General features: G+C 41.6%; 3 protein-coding genes across 3 annotated transcripts in view; all 3 read left to right on the top strand.

Moving 5' to 3' along the window:
* The window catches only part of fras1 (Fraser extracellular matrix complex subunit 1), a 186,381-nt gene extending 184,122 nt beyond the window's left edge, over positions 1-2,259 (top strand). The window contains exons 72-73 of the mRNA XM_035164875.2: positions 27-173; positions 442-2,259. Coding sequence (XP_035020766.2) covers positions 27-173; positions 442-1,029 — 735 coding nt within the window. The 3' untranslated portion in view covers positions 1,030-2,259. The remainder of the gene's footprint in view (positions 1-26; positions 174-441) is intronic.
* A 622-nt stretch (positions 2,260-2,881) lies between these two features.
* Positions 2,882-7,605, top strand: LOC118115221 (histidine decarboxylase-like). Its single transcript, XM_035166238.2, is given in 14 exon segments — positions 2,882-2,909; positions 2,988-3,160; positions 3,242-3,355; positions 3,685-3,807; positions 3,889-4,026; positions 4,102-4,245; positions 4,857-4,923; positions 5,167-5,329; positions 5,617-5,707; positions 5,779-5,838; positions 5,841-5,987; positions 6,673-6,884; positions 6,886-7,072; positions 7,074-7,605. Coding segments are annotated over 14 exon segments (1,782 nt in total). The 3' UTR covers positions 7,209-7,605.
* A 178-nt stretch (positions 7,606-7,783) lies between these two features.
* Positions 7,784-14,695, top strand: anxa3a (annexin A3a). The gene is made up of 14 exons (XM_035164896.2): positions 7,784-7,915; positions 8,821-8,855; positions 8,941-8,985; positions 9,106-9,184; positions 9,683-9,777; positions 10,478-10,591; positions 11,082-11,172; positions 11,721-11,800; positions 12,122-12,178; positions 12,281-12,374; positions 12,692-12,787; positions 13,169-13,227; positions 13,864-13,986; positions 14,499-14,695. The coding sequence occupies exons 2-14, from the start codon at positions 8,841-8,843 to the stop codon at positions 14,556-14,558; spliced, it is 1,008 nt and encodes a 335-aa protein (XP_035020787.1). The 5' UTR covers positions 7,784-7,915; positions 8,821-8,840; the 3' UTR covers positions 14,559-14,695.
* Positions 14,696-15,455: the final 760 nt, after the last annotated feature.

The raw sequence follows: 15,455 nt of genomic DNA on the forward strand, positions 1-15,455 counted from the left end.
GAACATCTTCTCTCTTTTCGTTGCAGGATCGTAAACAGCCGGACGTGTGCGACAACTACTTCCACGACGTTCCCTTCGAGGCTCACTTCGCCTCCGACATCGTGGAGCTGCAGCCCGTAGCCGCCATGCCGGGCGTGGACGGCTTTACCATGAAGGTCGACGCTCTCTACAAGGTGCGTGGAGTCGCCTGCGTGGAGTCGCTGTGTCGACAGAAACTATATTTTGACGAGTCTTTAAAAAATGAGAAGTAGACGTAGAACAAATATAGAAAACTGAATCCAATCTTATATTACTTAGATTTGATGTAACGAGTTGGATTTCAAAACCTGATTTTGTGGTTTTATTCCTTATTTTTATGTTCATAACGTTTAGTAATTTAAAGATATTGTTATCATAAGGAAAAGAACAAACTGAGACTAAAAACAACAAATTGATTGACAGGTGGAGGCGGGGCACCAGTGGTACCTGCAGGTGATCTATGTGATCAGCCCGGAGTCGCGGTCCAGCCCCAGGATTCAGCGCTCGCTGACCTATCAGCTGAGCCGCCCCAAACGGGACCTGGTGGACCGCAGCGGGCGTCTGACGCTCGACGAGTCGCTGATCTACGACAACGAGGGCGACCAGGTGAAGAACGGCACCAACATGAAGTCGCTCCGCCTGGAGGCCGGCCCCACCGCCACCTTTAACGCGCACGTGGGCAGCTCGGTGGGCGGGGGCGTGGCCGCCGTCACCTTGCTGGTGCTGGTCCTGCTGGCCTCCTGCTTCCTGTTCAGCCGCTGCCGACGTGCCGCCAAGCAGAAGAAGAGCCAGAGCGCGGCCAAAGCCTACGAGGAGTATCCGCTCAACACCAAGGTGGAGGTGTGCATGGACAAGTGTGTGGAGAAGAACTTCAGCTCCAAACACTGCACGGTGAGGAACGTCAACATCCTCAACCGCAACCAGGACGCCAACAACAGCAAGGCCAAGGTCAAACAGGTCAACCTGGAGGTCAAACTCCACAACAACCTCAACGACGGCACTGAGGTCTGAAAGACTGATGAGGAAGAGGAGGAGCTAGTAGAAATATTAAAAAAAAGGTATTTTCTAAAAGAGAGTTTGTACTTACGGAGCGAGATGTTTGTTAATGTATTTTTATACCACTTTGAAAAAGGGAAGAGTGTGAAGCACAGATGGCCACGCGGCATTTTAACCATTTCACAACTGGGCTACCTCAGGAATCCACAAACCGCCGAGCTGCACGACAGCAGAGTCACCTTCATCGGAACCCGTCGCTCTTTTCATCAAACCCTCTACTTCACATTTCACGTCATATTCAGCTGAGACGCTGGAGATTGTTCCGACAAAAAAAAAAAAAACGCTCGCCGCTGCTAAATGTCGCTACAGTCGACCGCTAGTCCGCGTAGATGTCTTCCTGTTCTTCATCCCGCAGATGAAATTCAATCTAAAAACTAAACAGAGCGACGTTTGATTGACTTCGACGTCGGCTACAGCTTCTTCTGAGTGAAAGTATCGATCACATGCTGCTGCCGCCGCCGCCGCCGCCGCCGCCGCCGCCCGAGGCTGAGAGAGAGCGAGAGAAGTGACAAACGACGAACGAGGCCTTTTCAAGTGCAATTAACGCCATAACGTCTTCAATCTCATGAGCTGGACCTTTTTATTTGCATTTTTAACAAAACGTGTCTTTCATGCCTTACTCCGACAGCTGCCAATATTAAGTGCCATGCAGTATTTCTCCTCATGAATTTCCATCCAAAGTGTCCGAGAGTGAGAAGTGGTGAGTTGATGGTTCGGATCCCGTCCACATGACTGAGAGTTTTTAGCCTTATCACTGAAATTAACCACTTTTTAAATGATGTATTTTGTAATAGATGTGCGTCCGCCCGCCTTTGTTGTTCCGCCCAAAGACACAGAATCCCTCACTTCTTTTTATTTACACCCCCCCCCCATGTATTATTCGTATTATCTTACCCTCTTATGATGTATTATGTTACGCTACTGACGATGTTAAGACTACTGGTATTTTTTTTTTAAAAGTGTATGACACTGGTTGGAGAGCACGTTCTCTCCATTGGTCCCCTTAGATCCCGCCCCCCTGTCTTTTTTTTCAACTGCGTGCCTATCAGACAATATCGGAATGGGGAATTCTGGGAAAAAAAACATAATATTTTTGGTGCTATCATTTTGTGGAGAATAACTATGATGCTATCAATACGATGCCTGTATTTGGTGCCTTTTTTGGTAATAAAAAAAGAAACACAACCCTCGATTGTTCTGTCTTTATTGGTCATTATATCATAGTTTTTACAAATCTTCTTTCAAAACATCTCAATAATATTTAAATACATTTTGCATGTTCAGCATTAATTTGATCCACTGATCCATTATAATAATGTTCAGAATTATTTATAATGTCGGTGGTTAGACAAACAAAAAAAAATCAAAATTATAATGATAATAATTTTAAGCTTTAATTATTTTTGGCAACAAAGTTCTTCACAAGAGGATAAAACAACAATACCAGAAACAAAACTATAGATTAATTAAAACAGAAAAATTTGATAAAAGTAAATAGAATTAGATTAATTAAAATTCTTCCCCAGAGATAAAAATAAATTAAAAGAACATTTCAAATTAACATTGTGATATTTTACAGACACAATGTAAATGTAATCATGCAATTCCTCATTATGTTACTATAAAACACATTCATATTTAATTACTTTTACTTAATCCTAAATGCACGTGTGTGAATATTTCATTGTTCGTGTATCTGACACAAACAAGTAAAGACCAGAGTCACCGATTCAGGGCGTGTCCGTCACCGCAGCTTTAACAAAGATGTGTGATCTCTGCACATCAACTGTCAGAACTGTGGAGAAACATGCAGGAGCAGGAATACAATCGCAGAGGTAACTATGATTCCCATCGTCTGTGGTGATACATTATTGCTGTAAAATCCAGCTGTGACAATATGTGTTCCTGAGCAGCTAAGGAGCTGGTGGACTACATCACACAGTACCTGGGCTCCGTCAGAGACAGGAGGGTGACTCCAGATGTGGAGCCCGGTTACATGGAGCAGCTGCTGCCGGCCACGGCGCCCTCAGAGCCCGAGGACTGGGAGAGCATCTTCAGCGACATCGAGAGAGTCATCATGCCGGGAGTGAGTCCCCGCTGTCAGCCACCGTCACGTCGGCTGTTTGCATCTGAGGCTGAAGATGTTTCTCTCATCTTCTCTCTGCAGGTGGTTCACTGGCAGAGCCCTCACATGCACGCCTACTATCCCTGCCTGACCTCGTGGCCCTCCATGCTCGGGGACATGCTCGCCGATGCCATCAACTGTCTGGGATTCACCTGGGTAAGGAAGAAGAGCCACTACAACACTTAACCTCTTGACATCTGGGTGCAGGCCCCTGCATGAACATGTACATCTCCGCATCATCAGGGTCTTCATGAATAATCTTGGCATCGAAGTAAAGGAAACGATTTAATAAAATGAAACTCTAGACCTATAAGAAATCATGCAGATGTTGTTGCCCAAGTCCTCAAACAATCCATAGCACAACATCTTAACTTTACCTGTGCCAAATCTAATTCTAATAAAGTGAAGCAGAGCAAAATCAGAGAGGTTTAAGACATTTAATGAGATTTGTCACCGCAAGAAGCTCTGTGGTCTTGTCTGTGCAGGCCTCCAGCCCAGCGTGCACCGAGCTGGAGATGAACGTGTTGGACTGGTTGTGTAAAGCTCTGGGACTCCCCGCCTTCTTCCTGCATCAGCATCCTGAGAGCAGAGGTGGAGGAGTCCTGCAGGTCCATGTCTCCTTCAGCGTTCAGGAACCTTCACACCAGAGCCTCTGCAGCGCTGAGCTCATGATCTTCTTCTCCTTCCAGGGCACGGTCAGTGAGAGCACGCTGGTCGCTCTGCTGGCAGCCAGGAAGGACAAAATCCTGCAGCTGCGGGCCGAGCTGGACCAGGACGTGGACGACTCGTTCCTGAATGCACGACTGGTGGCCTACGCTTCAGATCAGGTCTGTGACCCCACGTCTTGTGCAATGATTTCCTGTCTATCTGCTGAAGTGACCCGGTGACACCGGCTTTCCCAGGCTCATTCGTCGGTGGAGAAGGCCGGTCTGATCTCTCTGGTGAAGATCAGGTTCCTGCCCAGCGACGAGCAGCTCACTTTGAGAGGAGACACTTTGAAACGAGCCATAGAAGAAGACAGGAGCAGAGGACTGGTTCCCTTCATGGTGCGAGTGTGACCCTGACGCAGGGAGAATTGTTTATTTGACAAATCTAACAGCAATAATGTTCACTATTGTACTTCTGATATCCTCAAAGGTTTATAGTGAAAGAAAGTGAAATCTAAACACAAACCACACACGCACACATTGAATAATAATAACTGGAATGTGTCAAGAGCTGTTTTCAGACATTTCCTCCGGAGGAAGTCCAGAACATTGGGTCCGGACTTTCTCTGCAGTAACTTTCACACTGAAACAACGCAGCAGCAGATACAGGCAAATCGAGCTGCACCAAATTACACACACTCATAAATATCTGTCCTCTAAAGCAGAAGTTCTCAGGTTTACAAGAGAGGAGATGTACCAGGGACCCCTCATGTACTTCCCTTGGAATAATTTGAATTGACCACTTCCAGTATGTGGAATGTGAGAAAGAGTCCAGATCTCTGCTTCCACCGCTGCTGAGATAAATCATCTCTCCAGGGAACGAAAACAAAACTACCCGGAAATGAAACAGCAATAAAACAGCCAAAAATTATTATGTACAACATAACACAACATTGATTTGTTAAAAATAAAAATGAAACCATGTGATTATCATGTTTCTCTCTGTTCAGCTCTGTGCAACGTTGGGAACCACAGGAGTGTGTGCGTTTGACCAGCTCTCTGAACTGGGACCAGTGTGTACGTCTCCACATTCACTTAAAGTCAGATATTGTGGTGTTCCTTCAACACTGTGAACACAGAACTTTGCTGAACAATGTAAACTTTACAGAGCACTGTAAACTTTACAGAACACTGTAAACACAGAACTTTACAGAGCACTGTACACTTTACAGAACAATGTAAACTTTACAGAACAATGTAAACTTTACAGATCAATGTAAACTTTACAGAACTCTGTAAACACAGAACTTGTTTGTGCAGGTTCAGAGGAGGGACTGTGGCTCCATGTGGACGCTGCCTACGCCGGCTCAGCGTATCTCTGTCCTGAGCTCCGCTGGTCACTAGAGGGCGCTGAATTCGCTCACTCGTTCGTCTTCAACCCTTCCAAGTGGATGATGGTTCATTTTGACTGCACAGCTTTCTGGTGAGTGGGAACGCTGAGCTCTCTTCTGCCCCCTACAGGCCTTTTCCCACACGCGACACTTTAAATGAATCTGATCGATTAAAGCAGGTTAATACAGAATTTTTCAGAAAACAAGTGCATTGTATAATTTTTAAAACAATAATAATATATATATATGTGTGTTTTAGATTTGTGTTTTGATTTCTGTGTCTATGTGTGAACGTGATATTTTTATTTTTATTTTATTTTATTAGTTTGTAAATATGATGTTTGTTGGTGGTTGATGTGGTTTCACTGTGTTTTCTCAGGGTGAAAGATAAATTCAAACTCCAGCAGACGTTCACTGTCGATCCCGTTTATCTCAGACACGAAAACTCTCAGGACGCCACTGACTTCATGGTACGACCCGGTCTCTCAAATATCACAGTGAGTAAATCCAGTCGGTGGTTAACAGCTTCTCTGTCGTGCAGCACTGGCAGATTCCTCTCAGCCGACGTTTCCGTTCCATCAAACTCTGGTTCGTCCTGCGCATTTCTTCTTAGAATTTGGGTGTAGATCTTTCTTCTGTTGGTTTCAGGGCATCGAGATGGCAAAGCTGTTAGAGGCTCATGTACGGAGGGACCCACATTTTGAGATTCCTGCTGAGAGACACCTCGGCCTCGTGGTCTTCTGTCTGAAAGTATGTAAAGAAAATTTAACATCGACACATTGAACTTTAAAAAATGTTTTTATTTCAGTTGTGTCTTTTTTAAAAGCAACACTATGCAACTTTTAACCCTAAACCAGCTGCTTGAGTCTGATGTTTGAGTGACTGTGAATCTGGAGAGAGTTTCCTCTTTCATTCCCTGAACGTCTGTTCTGTGTAACTCTGAAATTCAACCGTCAGAATCAGCTCCAGCAAGTTGAAGAGTGAAGCTGAACTGTGGATCAGTTAAAAAGACTCAGAAGTTATTAAAAAACCAGAGTTTATCTCCAATATTCAGCAGGAAACTGTTAAAATATGAAGAATTCTTCAGGAAGCAGAGGATCATGGGTAAAATCCAGCGTTCAGTTGTGTTTCAGTTCAGTTGGACGACGCAGTCAGAGATGGATAGACTTTGTTTTTCTCTACATGAAAACCACTTCATCGCTCCTCAGACCAACAGAAGTAATCCCCGCCTGTGTCTGCAGGGGGCGCTGTTGTTCAGTAAAACTTACATTATGTTGCTGTAAAGGTTCACGTGAGGCGAGGGGTATTCAGCTGCAACATGCAACTTCACCACTAGATGTCACTACATTCTACACACTGATCCTTTAAGTCACTGCTTCAATTTTGTTGGAAAGAGTTTTTTCGGCCTGTGATGCTCATGAATATTTCATCTCAGGGAGGAAACTCTTTGACCCAGGAGCTGCTGACGAGACTGACCCGGTCCGGCACCGTGTACCTCAGCCCGGCAGACGTCCGCACCAAACGCGTCATCCGCTTCACGGTGACGTCCCAGTTCACCACTGCAGATGACATCCTTAAGGACTGGGGCCTCATCGCCGACATGGCCGCCGCTCTTCTGGCTGAGCCGCAGGGTCTGAACGACTCTGACGAACCAAACCCAGGTGACGGGGGCGACAGAAAACAAAGACCCAGAGTTTGCTGCGTCCAGGCTGGACAAAGCTCAGCTGGGGCTGTGGGTCGAGGCCTGGACTCGATGGAGGAGACTGATGTGCTGTCTGAGCTGTAACAGGGAACCTCTGACCTGCACATGCACTCGGCCGCTGTCTGGATACGACACACGACACAAGTCCGAGTGTTAGAGATGCAGCAGATGTTGTCCCCACTCAGACAGCTAACCCTAACCCACAGGATCCAGTTGTGTGTTTCAGATTGAAGATGTGTTCAAATCTTCAGGATGAACAGGGCCAGTGAAAAGTATATTAAACTATTACTGCTGTTGACTAAACTGGTCTTCATATGGTAAAAATATATTTGTATGTTTTATATGAATAAAAGTTGCTGCAGTACATTGTAAATATGTTTAATATATAGTTGTAGTAATAGTAATGTGGTAATGTGGTAGTCGTGTGGAAAATACATTTCAGGTACATAAGCTCTGAAGTCCTGGAAGGTGAGTTTCTTTATTCAAGTTAACTTGAACAAGTTGACTTGTTAAATTCAGCAAATGATGTTTGTAGAAGATAAATATGTACTGAGAGATATTCAAGATTATAATCCCGTTTGCACAGGACGAAAAAACGTTATGTAAAAAAGATAAATAGATATATGGATATAGATAGATAGATACAAACTGTATTAAGTATTTAACACAAAACTTTATTATTGAAAGAAGTGGAAAATGAATGCAAACTTTAACGTCTAAATCAATTTCATGAAAACTTTTGGCTACTTTGCAATTTGAGTCATTAAACTTCACTAATTGATTAATTTGTATATTTTCTTGTGAAGCCTCATTCTTTCCCAAACCTGCCAGGGGGGATGTTTCCGACTGGGCCCTGAAGGCAGCACACACCTGTGCGCGGTGGGCGTGGCCCGGTGGGCGTGGCCCGGTGACAGGTTTATTAACCACAGAGACAGAAGCTGCAGAGAAACGTTCACTTGTTCACCCCGCAGCTCAGGTGAGTTTCTCTCTCTCTTTCTTTCTCATTCTCCTGTGTGGTTCTTTTCCGTGACTCCTTGTTTTAGACAAGCAGGTGTTCAGGACACTGGTGATGACGTCATCGACCCCTGAGCAGGAACTCCGGTGTTTGTCCTCTCGTTAGGAAACAATGCAGTGTTTAATACTCGTGTTCAACTTTTACTGTTTACTGGAAATATGTTGTAATATCTTTTCAACCGCGACGTTATTGTTGTTTTTTGCTTCATGGTATTTCCACTAGTATTTGTGAGTGTGTGTGTGTGTGTGTGTGTGTGTGTGTGTGTGATGTGAAGCTGCAGCACTGAACCTTTAATGGAGGCTCACAGGTGTATTTGCTTTACTCAGCTGATCACACACTTGTCCTACGACTAAAATACAGTATAGAATAATGTGCAATAAGGTTCCACTTGTATAATTAATAAATACCAATGATACCAATATTATTTTACGTTGTTCCACATGTAAACCTCCTTTTGTGATTACACACTTTCTATATTCATACTATCTGAATACTCTTGTGGATTTATACCTATATACACATATTATCGCTGTATTGTTGAAAAAATAATGTGTTTGTAGTTTACTATGGTGATTTTATACCCATATATAACCAGAAGCATTTTTATACTATGTTGTCTAATCTGCATATATATGGATATCGTCTATCTCCTTGTACTTAAACACAAAAATACAGTTTTTACTGCAAACATTCGGTGCCACTGCACTTTACTACAAGTATATCTATCGTCTATATATTCATATATTTAACTTTTACATTTGATTGACTTTCTTATTCTCTCTTCTACCTCATTCTGACGTGTCTGCTGCTGTAACACGTGTGGGATCAATAAAGTCTTATCTTATATTATCTTATCTTGTTTACAGAAGAAGATCCTGTTGTCGTCATGTCGTCTTTATGGGTGAGACGAGTTCTGTTTTCATTCTATTTAACAGGAAACGACTAAACGTGACGTTTTAAACTAAATCTGATAAATTTCTCCACAGGAAACACTGGAGGATGTTCTGGAGTCCCCCCCGTCCTGCGTAGAGGTAGGTGCAGTTGTTCCTGAGACGGTGACACAGCGATGATGAAATGATGAAGGTGATGATGAGAAAAACAAACGGATGAATGAATTAATAAATGTGTCTGTTCTGCTTCCACTTGTTAAGGGAGCAAGCATCAAGTCCAACCCCCAGTTTAACGCAGAAGAAGATGCTGAGGCCTTGAAGGACGCCATGAAGGGATTTGGTAAACACACACACACACACACACACACACACACACACACACACACACCCTCATAAGTTGGCTTGACCATATTTTAATTTAGTTATTATTAATCACAGTCAATGATTCCTTAGATGTCGTCGAACTCTCATGACAAAGAAATGTGATTGAATCTCGACATTTTACAGTTGAAGCATAAACTTTATTTTAATTTACTATAAATGAAAAGAAAACACAAAACACCCACATTTATAGAACTTTAATTCAGAAAATAAATTATTTTGATTAAACGTAAAAGAAATCCATTGATTCCACATATCGGTCTTAAGACACATTTAAGTTTCTTTGAATTTATTTAACAATTTATGTGACATGTTTATTCTTAATATTATCTTTCTATTTCTGACTTGTTCTTGCACGATCTTCAAACTGCTTCCAATCGTTTCCCTATTGTTTGTGAGAAAGCACTTTGCTTTTGAAAGGCGCAGCATTAATTGCGTGTCATTTTGTTATTCTTAGGAACCAAGGAGAATGTCCTGGTTGAAATTTTGACCCAGAGGAGCAACAAAGAGCGGCAGCTCATCAGTGAAGCCTATGAGACATTAACAGGCGAGGTGAGAAATCTCCTCCGCCCCGTGTCGACCTGTGCGTTGACACGTTTGCATATTTTATTGTGTGTGTGTGTGTGTGTGTGTGTGTGTGTGTGTGTGCTTGAAGAGAAAGAGTCACAAAGATTTCAATTGAAACAGAGAATGTGACCCAGCTCGTCCCCTGATCCGGTTTTTCTTCCCTTTGCTCCGACTCCGCCACATGTTCAGCAAACTGCTCCTCACGAGCTGGTTTGTCTTCGTTTTGAAAACTAATGAGTCCCAGTTTGTGTTTGTTCAAACTCTAATTTACATTCATCGACACTCGCAGTTCATTATCTTACTTTTTAAAGAATTCATTTTAAAACATGTCCGTTTGTTTGTATTGATTTGATTTAAACCTAAACCTAACCCTGACCTGACGGATCATCCTGATTTTCCTGTTCCCTGGTTACTGTGGTGTGTGTGAGGGTTAGGCCTGTGTGTGTGTGTGTGTGTGTGTGTGTGTGTGTGTGTGTGTGTGTGTGTGTGTGTGTGTGTGTGTGTGGTGTGTGTGTGTGTGTGTGTGTGTGTGTGTGTGTGTGTGTGTGTGTGTGTGTGTGTGTGTGTGTGTGTGTGTGCAGGGGTGAGGGTGAGGGTGAGGTTAGCCTGTGTGTGTCTGCATGGGTGTGGCTGCCTGTTGGCTCTTCTCTTTGTGCGCTCACATGCTTTTGTTTTAACGCCGCAGACGTTGGTGCACGACCTGAAAAGTGAAACCCGCAGAAACTTGGAGGACGTGCTGGTGGCGCTGGTCTCCACTCCGGCAGAGTTCGACTGCCACGAAGTGATGAGGGCCATGAAAGTCAGTGTTTCCCACATTGTGTCGCTGGGATGTTTGATTTGATAACTTTACAAATGACTCATTGATGTGGTTGAAATACTCGCTTCACTTCAAATAAAATAAAATAACAAATTTAAAGACAAATAACCAGCAGGAGAAACTGTGAACCCTAAAAATTCTCAATTTTTAACATTGATAATAATAATAAATTTGTATTTTCCAGACCCACAAGGACACCTTCCAATATATCATAATGAATAATTAAAGTAAAACCAAGTGTTAAAATTGGATTAGGAGACACAAACATCTGTGTCATCCGAAGTAAAACCAAGTTACACATGTGAACACAACAGTGACTCAGTCTGTTTATGGTAATTTCTTATTTAATCAGCCTGAATAATGTTAATATCTAAGATTAGGTCGTTTTAAGGTTATTTTTTAAGGTTGCAGATCAATGTAAATGCAGTTTGTGAACTTTCTGTGGTGAAGCAGCTGTGTGTGTTGGTTGCAGGGAGCTGGGTCCAAAGACTGCATCCTGATTGAAATCTTTGCATCGAGAACCAACGAACAGATCCAGGCTCTGAACGACGTGTATCTGAAAGGTGAACGCACGCCAGCAGCCGTCGTTCTAAAGACACGAGACATGAATACAACACGTTGGACTGGAGCTCGATCCAGGTCGATGTTTGAGGGAGGAAAGACATTCTGATATCGATATGAATCTGCCAGTATGTTTAAAAACTTCCTAAGTGGTTGTTGTCAAACCCTTAAAACAAAGAAATGTAATTTAATCTTTACATTTTACAGTTTAACCTTAAATAACTATAAAAAACATGCAGTATTTTTTATAAATTTTCACTTTAAGTATATTAAGACATGTCTTTGAAAGGCCCAGCTGATTTTCCTATTTTCTAAGTTTCTCTGGGTTTTAATTTGTCTGCAACTTTTTTAAAACCTTGTTAATGTACAAAGTTTTGAATCTGGCTCTGTTCTTCATGACTTTTAATCTGAACTTGAATTAGAAGTTTTAGTTTTTAATTTCTGTCTTTCATACAAAGAGACGACACATTGTTTGAAATGATCTATTTCCTGTTTTGCGGTGACTTTTCTAAATTCCTCTGTTTTATTCTGGATGTTTTTCCTCCCAAAGAAACCGAGAACCTGTTGATTCAAGACCTGAGGGACGAAGTTTCCGGCGACTTCTCCAAAGCGCTGCTCCTCCTGAACGAGGTTTGTCACCGTGACGCAAAGAAAGTAGATTTTAAAAGAGTAAAAGATACTGCCCCTCATAGTCTGGATAACATTCAAATATCAAACTGTCACGTTTTCTTTCTTTTCCCTGAAGAGAAATTAGGAACAATTTATGAAAATGAAACGTACGATAAAATGAAAATTCTTCAGGTTTAGATGATTCTTGGAGCCTCCAACAACCAATTTACAGTCAAAGTGCTTTTAAAAATGCTTTTTAAACAGTTTTAACATTTAATGACTTTAGAAAATCATTTTCTTTTACTGTGTCTCATGAGTTTTCATTTTTCTTTTTGCTTCCAGGCGAAAAGGGACGAGAGCGTCTCCGTAGACCGAGAGATGGCAGTAGAAGACGCTAAGGTGCAGTATGATGCATTTTACAATGAAAACTTTTAAAAATACATATTTGTATGATAATTATTTTGTTTTGAGTATATTTTTAATCATCTTTTTTTCCCTCAGGCTCTTTACGAAGCTTCGGAGAAGAAGTGGGGAACTGATGAGTCCAAGTTCATTGAAATCCTGTGTGGGAGAAGCATAAATCAACTCAGACAAAGTACGTCACCTTCAAAACATACTAGTGTTTATATCAGATTGTAATATTTGTATTAATCTGTATTATATCTGTTCTGCATGTCAGGTTTCTGATGATTTGTAATCCCTGGTTCTGCTTCTCTAATTTAAAAAATGTCCAAATACAAGGTTAGAATAAAAAGTTAAACAGACACCAACGTGCAGGATCAGTGGTTTCAGGTTTGGTTTAGTTTCAGCCGGCGTTTAACCTCTTTTTATTAAATGTCTGCTTTCTTTAAATTAAATGTTGTTTCCTCCGTTAACAGTCCATGGTTCTGCTCTTTTGTTTTTCTGCTGCAGCTTTTGTCGAATACAAGAAGATCAGCGAAAAAACTGTGCAGGAAAGCATCGAAAACGAGATGACGGGGGAGCTGGAGGAGCTGCTGGTGGCCATCGGTGAGTTCACCTGTTTATCAGGGTGCTCTTCTCACACATCACGCTCCGTGTGTCCAGAAGTATCTGGACGAAACCCTGTGGAAAGCAGCAGGTCAATGTCCATGAATGTTTTTGGAAATATATAGACACAGTCGTAGATATCACAGAGATCAGTGCTCTACATGTGTCAGGTGTCAAGATCCATAAATTGTTTCCTGTGAAATCTGTGAAAATGTCAATAAATCCTTAAAAATTCTTGCTCATAGTGTTAAAGAAAGTGCTAAAAAACACTAGATTATGTCTTTATTGAATATTATCTAAATATATACATTTTAATTACAAACATTCATCCTTTTATCTTTGTAGAAATGTGTTTTAAATCTCGTTTGTTTCCTCCTGCAGTGAAATGTGTGAAGTCCACTCCGGCCTACTTCGCAGAGGAACTGCACAAGAGCATGAAGGTGAATCCACTGGTTTGATTTCACTGATTATTAATAAAGGAAGCAACTTTAAAGATCTAAATAATAATAGAGAACTTAATTTCAATTCTGTCCCTACTGTTATTTAACAGCACTCATCATTACACACAAGATCAACTGGTTGTTTGAGACGTTACTGTTGTTAGTTTCTCGGGGGGGGGGAAGGGATTTTGAACTCTGGTTATTTAAAAGCTAGAACACGTTTAACTTGAATTACAGCCTCGCGGGTTTATACCTTTTTTTATTTTGTCCTATTTGTCTGGAAATGTTTTCTTAACTTATGTACGACGACCCGGGAATCACAACAGCTAATAAGAAAACCAAACGACATATTATTGTGTTTTGCTCTTCAGGGCCTCAGGACGTCTTGTGGCCAAGAATCTTGTTCTGTGAGGTCATAGCGACCTTTTGACCTTTTGACCTTTGACTACCAAAGTCTCGTTGCTTCATCCTTGAGTCCTAGAAAACACTTTAGCCACATCTGAAGAGATTCCTTTGCGGTATCACGCTCACAGAACAGGGCGGACCAGCAGGAAGCTCGACTCCTCCGCTCAGCAGCTGTCGCTCGGGACTAAGACGTAAAAAATGTGGTTCTACTGTGTGGATCCTGTTTTTCAGGGCGGTGGAACCGATGAGTCGACGCTGTGCCGCATCATGGTGAGCCGGTCGGAGATCGACATGCTGGACATCAGAAAGTGTTTCAAGGAGTTCAACGACTACTCTCTGCACTCGGCCATCGACGTGAGAATTCATTTTCAGTGATTTGTGTCTTTTTACTTGTTTTCATCTGCAAAAATACTGATTCAAGATATAAAGGTAGAATTTGAACGGTCAGCGTTCAGAGGATTCGACCTGCGTGTCCTCTGTCACGTCTTCTACGGGTTTGTCCTAAATGACCTGAGACCTCACTTGGTCCCAGAGGTACGGTGGCCCTGAGGCTCAAGAAACCGCATGCAAATCAACAAAACACAATTATTTACTAAACAACACACAAGACAACTGACTAGACAAACATCTGTGTTACAGCATGTTTGTCTATTTACTGATGTTGTGAGTATTTGCAGGGTGTGTTGTCAAATGAATGAGGTTTTATTCATTTGCATGGTTTTTACATACGTCACCGTGTGTAGAGCTTCAGGGCCACCGCACAAATAACAAACCTGGTTCATTCTTAGTTTACTTATCAACTGTAACGTCCCAGCTGAGAGTGTGTGTGTCTGTGTCTGTGTGTGTGTTTGTGTTGTGTCCTGCAGTCGGATGTGTCCGGAGACTACGGCGACTGCATGAAGGCGATCTGCGGAGGAGACGACTAAATCCAGAAGAAACTTTCTGACTCTCTCTCTAAAGCTTCTGTCTTTTATTTCTTCTCCTCTTCTGTGTGATGTGTTTAACAATCATGGAAAGAAACTTTAAGAAAAGATTAAATAAAACATGAGAACAACCAGTGAAATGCTCGTGTGGGATGTTTTCATTCTGACTGATGAGTCCGTCTTCTCTCTCTCTCTCTCTCTCTCTCTCTCTCTCTCTCTGTGTTTTCCTCATTTGAACGTTTCACCTCGAACGTCCACTTTTCTTCTTCCTGTGAATAACTGGTCAAACACACGAGATTTTAGAGGAAAGAAGAAGAACACACTTTATATTCTGTTCTGTAATAATGAGCTTGTGCTGAAAATCCTCATAATACAACACATTTCACTTTACGTTTGTTTTTAACTTTTAAACTAATTCATAAGGTGACTAAAATTATTATTCAGTGTATTAATCAATCAATGGGAATTTATTTGGGGCTTTTTGATTAAGCATTTATTTACGAAACAGCTAAATTCATATATAAATACATTTAAAAAACGATAATCTTTGGTGTTTTTAGTCTTATCAGTTTACTCGTTTCAAAGTTGATCAGCTCAAACAGTTTCAACAAAACTAAATTAAAGATTTATTCATTATGAATAATTAATGTTTGAATAAATAAAGTGAAATTAGTGATTTTTAAGACAAATTAAAATGGATTTAAACATGAAGAATTGTATAAAAATAAAGATGTCAGCTGCACATTGAGCTGCTGTTAACCGTCAGTGATGTGATGAACTGATCTGTTTGTTTCCTGCTGATTCTCTTCTAACTTCAATAAATAATAAATAAAATCTCTGTCGGTCCTAAAGTTTTTCTCTTATCTGCTCTCAATGATGTAACTTACAGTCTGGTAGTTC

This window comes from Hippoglossus stenolepis, chromosome 9 (assembly GCF_022539355.2).
Source record: "Hippoglossus stenolepis isolate QCI-W04-F060 chromosome 9, HSTE1.2, whole genome shotgun sequence".
In the NCBI taxonomy this organism is placed as follows: Eukaryota; Metazoa; Chordata; class Actinopteri; order Pleuronectiformes; family Pleuronectidae; genus Hippoglossus; species Hippoglossus stenolepis.

What these genes read in the sequence shown, in the direction of transcription:
- anxa3a (XM_035164896.2), top strand. An exon ending in TGGCAGTAGAAGACGCTAAG is followed by an intron (nt 12,179 to 12,280) that starts GTGCAGTATGAT and finishes TTTTTCCCTCAG; the next exon opens with GCTCTTTACGAAGCTTCGGA. An exon ending in AACTGCACAAGAGCATGAAG is followed by an intron (nt 13,228 to 13,863) that starts GTGAATCCACTG and finishes CCTGTTTTTCAG; the next exon opens with GGCGGTGGAACCGATGAGTC.